At 53.6% G+C, this 8,610-nt stretch overlaps 1 protein-coding gene across 6 annotated transcripts; it reads left to right on the top strand.

Moving 5' to 3' along the window:
- Positions 1 to 39: 39 nt before the first annotated feature.
- On the top strand, positions 40 to 5,334 carry LOC118142804 (twinkle mtDNA helicase). 6 transcript variants are annotated; one of them, XM_078346291.1, is made up of 6 exons: positions 40 to 371; positions 1,259 to 1,942; positions 2,095 to 2,374; positions 2,927 to 3,034; positions 3,353 to 3,494; positions 4,705 to 5,334. In XM_078346291.1, the coding sequence occupies exons 1-6, from the start codon at positions 350 to 352 to the stop codon at positions 5,023 to 5,025; spliced, it is 1,557 nt and encodes a 518-aa protein (XP_078202417.1). In that variant the 5' UTR covers positions 40 to 349; the 3' UTR covers positions 5,026 to 5,334. The 6 variants fall into 6 exon arrangements, with proteins under 6 accessions (XP_078202417.1, XP_078202418.1, XP_078202420.1 ...); XM_078346292.1 differs by having other exon boundaries at positions 2,134 to 2,374; XM_078346294.1 differs by having other exon boundaries at positions 2,196 to 2,374.
- The last annotated feature ends 3,276 nt before the right edge of the window (positions 5,335 to 8,610 follow it).

The following is an 8,610-nucleotide window of genomic DNA, read 5'->3' on the forward strand; positions in this document are numbered from 1 at the left end:
GTGCCGGGACGACGACTCACGTCACGGAGTTGTGCTTCCGAGGTCAAGGCGAGTAGCGTGTGCCGGAGACTCACGCTGCTGGCGAAGTGGAAGAGACGAGAGTGGTCACCCGGGGCCGGGGGTCGCCACGGAGGAGCTCAGAGTAGTAGGGCAGAGTGAAGACACGGAGAACGAGAGAGACGGGTATTCCTTTGGGCTCGGGACTTGGCAGGAGTCGTGTAGGGCGCTCTCGCCGCGTTGACGTCCCAGTGAGGGGAAGGAGCAGCGGAAGAGGGTCTCTAGTTGGCGCCTAGGGCAAAGGGACTACAAAAAGGATGCCGATGGCTACAGAGATGAGGACGACGAGGAGATGCTGTGGAGGGGTAGTAGAGGTGAGGAGATGATGCAGAGAAAGCGTATCAGTGAGGAACTGTATAGAGGGTCGGAGAGCTGAGGGGGTGGAGAGAAACTGGAACGGATCATAGAGGTGAGGGAGCCATTGTAGAAGGACATGGACGTGAAAGGGTCATGTAGCTGGGCATATGTGTGAAGTAGCAACGTAGAGGGTCTGAAGAGGAGAAATTCATGGAGAGAAAGAAGGCGCCTAGAGTGAGCTCCTCAGAGTGCTGCGTGGGGTATACTTAGAGTCTGGTCTATTGAAGGCACGCTAACCAGGCCCCTAAGGCATTTTAAGTAGTGCATTCCCACATTTGGCTAGGAATGTGGGTCCTCCTCCGAGGTGGGAACCCCCTCCGTATCTTCCTACCCCAGCGTGGGGAGTGGATGGGTCGGAGGGGCCTTCCCCGAGGCTTGGCCCCAGGGCCTCCTCGCAGACGGTACAGGAAGAAGGCTCTCCCAGCGTTGGAGATACCAGTGTTGCCTGTAACTGTAACCGAAATCCGCCAGTATTTGCGGGGGCGTGGGATCCCCTTCCAGAATGGCCACAGTTGCCTGCGGACACCGAGCCCCTTTGTAGAGTCTTCGCAGCTCAAAGACCAGACTGCTGTTACCACTTCTTTCAGCCTCTACATTGACAAGACCACAGGCCGCTTTCTCTGCATGACCAGCCTAGCAGAGGGGAGCTGGGAAGACTTCCAGGCTAGCGTGGAGGGGGGAGGGGATGGAGCCAGTGAGGGGCTTCTGCTTAGTAAGGCTCCAGAAGTTGAGGACAGTGAGGAGGTCCGGAGGATCTGGAACCGAGCAGTACCTCTCTCGGAGCTGCCTGATCCGGAGGAGGTTCAGCTGGCTTACACAATGTTTGGCCTTACCAACATTACAGATGACACACTCAAGCGTTTCAGTGTGCGATATCTGCGACCTGCCCGCAGTCTTGTCTTCCCTTGGTTCTCCCCTGGGGGCTCAGGATTACGAGGCCTGAAGCTACTACAGGCTAAATGCCAGGGGGATGGAGTGAGCTACGAGGAAACCACCATTCCCCAGCCCAGTGCCTACCACAATCTGTTTGGATTACCACTGATTAGTCGTCGAGATGCTGAGGTGGTTCTGACGAGTCGTGAGCTTGACAGCCTGGCCTTGAACCAGTCCACGGGGCTGCCTACCCTTACTCTACCCCAAGGAACAAGCTGCTTACCCCCCGCCTTACTCCCTTACCTGGAACAGTTCCGGCGGATTGTATTCTGGTTAGGGGATGACCTTCGGTCCTGGGAAGCGGCCAAGTTGTTTGCACGAAAACTGAACCCCAAACGATGCTCCTTGGTGCGGCCAGGTGATCAGCAGCCTCGTCCCCTGGAGGCCCTGAACAGAGGCTTAAATCTTTCTCGTATTCTTCGCACCGCCCTGCCTGCCTGGCACAAGTCTATTGTGTCTTTCCGGCAGCTTCGGGAGGAGGTGCTAGGAGAACTGTCAAATGTGGAGCAAGCAGCTGGCCTCCCTTGGAGCCGCTTCCCAGACCTCAATCGTATCTTGAAGGGACATCGAAAGGGCGAGCTGACGGTCTTCACAGGTAACCCTTTGAGAAATCACTACTTAGGGTAAAGGGGCAGAGGATCAGGAGACAAAAGCATGTGGGTTTGGGCCACTGACAATGTTGAACAGAAAGTTTGCCGCTTCCCTCCAGTGTTAAAGCTCTGAGCTGTGTCTTGGTTTCACGGGTAGGACTTCCTCCTCACCCAGCTCTGTTCCACCCCGATGCAGGGCCAACAGGCAGTGGAAAGACAACATTCATCAGTGAGTATGCCCTGGATTTGTGTTCCCAGGGGGTGAACACACTGTGGGGTAGCTTCGAGATCAGCAATGTGAGACTAGCCCGGGTCATGCTGACACAGTTTGCAGAGAGGCGGCTGGAAGATCAACTGGACAAATATGATCACTGGGCCGACCGCTTTGAGGACCTGCCCCTCTATTTCATGACTTTCCATGGGCAGCAGGGCATCAGGTGAGGCTCCCAGGTTTCAGGCACCTCGCTTTCCCAGACAGATTCCAGCACTCAGGAACCTCTGGTTTCTTTTCCAGCTCCAGCAGGAATTCCTTCAGCTCCTTAGGTTTGGAGTTTTTCAACGAATGATAGGGCAGGCCTGGGCACATGTGGCTCATGCCTGTAATCCCAGCACTTTGGGAGGCTGAGGTGAATGGATCACTTGAGCCCAGGAATTTGAGACCAACCTGGGCAATGTAGGGAGACCCGCCACCCCCCCCATAAATTTCTTTTTTTTAATTAGGCTGGGCATGGTGGTGGCACACACCTGTGGTCCCAGCTACTCGGGAGACTGAAGTAGGAGGACTGCTTGAGCCCAGAAGGCTGGGGCTGCAGTGAGCCGTGATTGCATCGCTGCACTCCAGCCTGGGCTAGAGAGCAAGACCCTATCTCAAATCATCATAACAATAGAAGGGCAGAAGAGGCAGCCAGGAGAGTTTTCAGGATGCCCATTCTTCTGCTTGGGGTGGTCTAGAGACAGCTTGTCTACCTTCTTGCCTCTCCTCTTCTCAGGACTGTGGTAGATACAATGCAACATGCGGTCTACGTCTACGACATTTGTCACGTGGTCATCGACAACCTGCAGTTCATGATGGGTCACGAGCAGCTGTCCACAGACAGGTGACATCCTCTCTTGTCTAGCTTGAGCCCGCTTGGACATACAACACACCCTTCTCAGGCAGCTGGCCTCTAGGCACACACGGTGTGCTCTCTTATTTTCTGAAATGTGTGCAGGCACGTACCACCCCCATGTGCATCATATGGAGGTGTGGGGTGTGGCAGCAGGATGTATGGACAGGGATCTGAGTGAGTCCTTGGGTAGAGGGAGGTAGAGCGGGTTGTGGTAGTTTGTGGGGAGTTGTGAATGAATCGAGAGTCTGGGTACGCTCTTGCCCTTCTCTGTCTAATAAGCTCTTTGTGTTGCTGGGATGGGGGCAGGATTGCAGCTCAAGACTACATTGTTGGGGTCTTTCGGAAGTTTGCGACAGACAATAACTGTCATGTGACGCTGGTCATTCACCCCCGGAAAGAGGATGATGACAAGGAACTGCAGACAGCATCCATTTTTGGCTCAGCCAAAGTGAGTGGCCTTTAGAGGAGCTCAAGCTTTGGAAAGTAGCGTGGGCAGGTGTGACCAGGGACAGCCCTCATTCGGCCTTAATCATCCTGACTGTCCGTCTGGAGCAGGCAGGAGGCAGTGCCTCTGGGGCCATGACATGAGGAATGTGTGTGCTGGGAATACAAAGGCTGATAGTAGCTGGTTCTTTGCTCTCCTTGCCCTCCAAAAGCTCACATCCTCTCATGTGGGAAACAGTGAGACAGAGACTGCAGCTCAGTGTGATAAGAGCCATGACAGGGCAGCACAAGTATTTGGAGAGCAAAGAGAAAAGATGTCCGAGTCAGCCTGGAACATCTGGGAGACTTCCCAGAGGGGGTGACAACAAAGGTTGGTTTGAGGTTTGGTAGACAGTGGGTATTAGACAGTCAGGTAAATGGGAGGGCCTTTTGGGCATGAGGCCTAGCACAATCCTGGAGCTTCTAGTGATACACTGAATGCGTTACATACCAGGCCTGGGCTGGACACAGGGAATTCAGGGCAAGGAGCACAAATCATGTGCCATGATGTAGCAAACATGGAGCTGGGAAAAAGAGTAATGCAGAAGGGGGAAATGGCAGGGTACTCTGGCTCATGCCTGTAATCCCAACACTTTGGGAGGCCGAAGCAGGAGGATCGCTGGGGCCCAGGAGTTTGAGACCAACCTGGGCAATGTAGTGACACCTCGTCTCTACAAAAACTTTTGAAAATTAGCTGGGCATGGTAGCATGCACCTATAGTCCCAGCTACTCAGGAGGCTGAGGTGGGAGGACTGCTTGAGCCTGGGAGGTTGAGGCTACAGTGAGCTGTGCTCAACGCCAGTGCACTCCACTCCAGCCTGGGCAGCAGAGCAAAACCCTGTCTTCTAAAAAAAAAAGGAGAATCGTCTCCTTCGTGAGATGTGACATTTAGACTGAGACGTAAATGAGAAGAAGCTGAGGTCGAATGGGGTGGCCCACTGTGGAGCAGGAGAGGGAACAGCATGGGCAGTGTGTGAGCAGCAAGCTTGTCAGGGAACTGAAAGATTTTTATTGGCCCCAGTATCATGGTCAGTAGTTCAAAGAGCTTTGTGATGAGGGGAAGTACTTTTCCCTCTTCCCATTCTTATCACTCCTCCCTGCCCTGTCAGCCTTCCTTTCTGCTTTGTTCATGTCTTCTTACTCCCACTTTCCTCTTTCTGCCCTCTGTTCCCCAGGCAAGCCAGGAAGCAGACAACGTTCTGATCCTGCAGGACAGGAAGCTGGTCACGGGGCCAGGGAAACGGTATCTGCAGGTGTCCAAGAACCGCTTTGATGGGGATGTAGGTATCTTCCCACTTGAGTTCAACAAGAGCTCCCTCACCTTCTCCACTCCACCAAAGAACAAGACTCGGCTCAAGAAGATCAAGGATGAAGCTGGACCAGTGGCCAAAAAGCCCTCTTCTGGCAAAAAGGGGGCTACACCACAGAAATCTGAGAGTTGCTCAGGCAAGGCCCCCATTCTTGACCAGCCTGATACCTCCAAGCCTTCAAAGTGAGGGCGGTGCAGAGCTAGTCACTGAAATAAGTCTGATAGGACAGGCAGGCTGGGGCGTAAAACACAGGGCTTCTGTATCCTGTGATCATGAGCTGTGTGTCTGAGGGGCCTAACCTAGGGCAGACTTCCGAAGTGAGAAAATTCAACGTAGCAGACTACTTAGAAACCACTGTGTGCCGGGCTTTGTTCAAGGTCCTGTATATACAGCACTGAAAAGAGAGATAAGGTCTCTGCTCCCATGCATTCTAGTGGAAGAGACAAGCAAGCAACGAGCAAATAAGCAGAAAACCTAGTTTTAGTTCATGAAAAATGTTGTAAAGAAAATAGAAATGCGGGCTGGGTGCAGTGGCTCGCACCTGTAATCCCAGCACTTTGGGCGGGCAGATCGCGAGGTCAGGATTTCGAGACCAGCTTGATCAACATGGTGAAACCCCATCTCTACTAAAGATACAAAAATTAGTTGGGTCTGGTTTCGCGCACCTGTAATCCCAGCTACTCAGGAGGCTGAGGCGGGAGAATCACTTGAGCCCAGGAGGCGGAGGTTGTGGTGAGCTGAGATCACGCCACTGCACTCCAGCCTGGGCAGCAGAGCAAGACTCTGTCTCCAGAAAAAAAAAAAAAAAGGAAAAGAAAATAGAAATTCGATAGCATGCTGGCAGGGTATTGTGGATAAGTGGTCTGAAAAGGTGTCTCTGAGCTGAGGGCATGTGAGCTGGGGCCTAAACAACTAGAAGGAGAGAGCCACATGAACATCCAGAGAAGGGGATCCAGGAGAGGGAAAGGAAATAGCAAGCGCTGAGGTAGGAATGAGCAGGTCAGAACCCAGGCAGTGAGGTCAGGCCCCCTGAACCTGGGAGGCATAGGCGACTTCATGCAAAAACCCCAGCCCAGGCTTTAAGAGCCTAAGGGTAATATGGTGGGTCCCAAGCCCCTCTGCTCCCCACTTTGTAGAGCCTGGCACGAGGTAGCAATGACTAGAATCGGATTCTAGGTGCTTAGCCTGCAATATCAGGGCTTCATGGGGTGGTGGGGGGGAGCTGCCACCCGCTGGGTTGCTTGGCCATAGAGCCGTAGAAGGAAGCTGTCAGCCCACAGTGCCTGCCACCTACATACTGATGCCATTGTGTGCTGCCTCAGACACCTGGAGTTAGGACGTTTTGTAGAGCCTTTTCCAGTTTTACTAAAATATTTTTTCATTGCCTCTGTTTCTGTGCTTTTTCTTATTCATCCACCAGGTGTCTCCCCAGTCCGTAGCTGAATTTCCCTCTCAGGACTGGGAATAAATGGGTTCCCTCCCACTGCTTGCAGCCTTTGAGCGGTGGGCTTCCGAGGAAGCAGGGACATTAAGGGGCCTTCACACCCCACCTCCCCTTTCCATCTCTTCTTGGCCTAGGGAAAGCAAGATGGTCTGTCCTCATGCCTAACTTCCCTGAGGATCTTGAGTGACTCCTGCACAGGTGCTCATTCCTGGGCCACATGCCCGGGCCCTCCCTGACTGGCCATTCCTCTGTGATGTGAGCCACTCACCTCCCTAGTGGACTTAGACTCAACATATTCTCTCTACCCCCCTCCATCTCCCGTACCCTCTCCTTGATTCTTTTACGTTCATGTGTGCCAGAACTCCTGGAGATCTGTGAAAAATGTAGAACCTGGGCCCCATTCTCCCATCCTCCACCACATACATTTGTCATTCTGGAAATTTGAGGAGGGATACAGTAATCCTCATATCTAGCAAGCCCTGGAGGAGACTGTAAAATAAGTGATCCAGAGGCACTGTCAGAAATATGCCTAAATGATGACACCTTCTCATCTCTCGTCCTCTGATATCCAGAAGTCCCAGTTTCCCTTTGGATTTGCCTGAAAGAGTCGTGAGAATGCAAGATGTTCTGAGAGGGCTGGGGAGAATCCTTTTGTAAGGTTTGGGGGAAGGTTTCTTGCTCCCTTTGGAAGCAGGGCTGCCTTGTGAAGGTCTTCCTTTCAACCTAAGAAGGGGCTTCTGGGACTGGTGGAGGGGTCTGTGGTCTCTGGAGTGAGAACTGTGGCCACAAATGTCTCCTGAAACATGGGGAGCAAGGCTGCTGGAAAGCTGCTGTCTGTGAGGAAGAACCTGTGGGTTGGGAGAGCTCCTCTAGGGCCTCCCTTCTTGGGGGTCTCTCCCAGACTGGCTGGAGCCAGGCCTCCCTAATCCCACAGTAATCATTCCCAGCCGTTGGCTGTTCTAGGCCTCATCCAGAGCCTGTACTATTGAACAGCAGCCCAGCCATGTCTTCCAGAGGCACAATACCAGATGTGTCCTACCTGGGAAGATGTGGGTTCCACATTCCTGTCTCCTTGGAATGCCTGGTGGGTTCTCAGGAGATCCTTTAGAAGTTTTCAGTAGGGGACCTTTGTTAGGTCTCTGTGAACTGGGAATAGAGGGATAGATACAGACTTGCCTGTTTGTCTTGCCCCACCCTTCTAGTATACACCCCCACACAGCACAAACCAGAATGATGGGGAGGGGAAGCCAATAACCCCCCAGCCCCACTGCCTGCACAGACACATTCTACTCCATGCCTGCCTTAAACACCCCATGTCATGATCAGGCCTAGTCTATTCAGATCCCTGGATTCTAGAAAGCAGTGCGGTGTCCCTAGGGCCTATGCAGATTTCCTGGGACAGGACTGGTCTGCCTACAGCCAACTGGATGGTAAGAATCTCCCTGACTCGCAGGTTCGGTGGATTGGGAAGAAAAAAACATTTCAAAAAAATCTCCCTGAGAATTCAGGAAAGGCCTGGCTGAGTCAGGTTCAGTTGCATCTGCAGCCCTGTCCTGTGATGGACAGTGTGTGTCATACTTGGCTGTGAGGGGTCAGCTTTGGTCCTCCAGCAGCTTATTCTCTGCAGTGGATGGATTTCAGAAGCCACAACTCACCGAGGTCTCCTGCAGCTCATATGGCCCAAGTACCTGTAGACCTACCCACATGCTGCCTTGAGTGACATGGTGGGAGGGAGCCCTTGGGGCCTCCTTGCAATACAGGCCAACTTCCTGTTTGTGCCTGTGGGTGGGACTTTATGAGTCTAAAAGAAGCCCAGCCATGCCCCCTGGGAGGTCAAAACCGGCAGGCCTGCTCACCTGGGCAGACACCTACTCCAGGGAGGGGGCTGTGCTGGTTCTGCTTGGGCGGCCCCAAGTGAGGTGTGTGCATGGTGGGGGTAGGTGGGAGCTGCTCTGGTGAAACTCAAGTCTTCTTTGTGTGCTTCCCAGGGGTTTTCCTTGTACTTGGGTATTGGGCCCAGAGTGGACTGGTTGGGCTCCCAACCGAGCAGGGGGGAGAGTGGCGGAGTCAGGCTCTATAGGCAGCTTAGTTAAGGCAGCCAGGTAGCAGAATTCTCGGTCACGTGATGATCGCCCCTTTTCCCCAGGTGGAAAACCAAGTCCGGTAAGCTGTGAAGTCAGAGGCCAGAGAGGCATCCTCCGCCACTGTCTAGCCACTGTTGGGCTGGGCACTGGGTCGGCTGTTGGTGGGGTGCGGGGCAGACCACTCCCCTCCCCGGGTGGGGGGCGCGGCCTGAGCCGCCCTGCCCCGCCCCGCTCTGCTCCACC

This window comes from Callithrix jacchus, chromosome 12 (genome assembly GCF_049354715.1).
Source record: "Callithrix jacchus isolate 240 chromosome 12, calJac240_pri, whole genome shotgun sequence".
Lineage (NCBI taxonomy): Eukaryota > Metazoa > Chordata > Mammalia > Primates > Cebidae > Callithrix > Callithrix jacchus.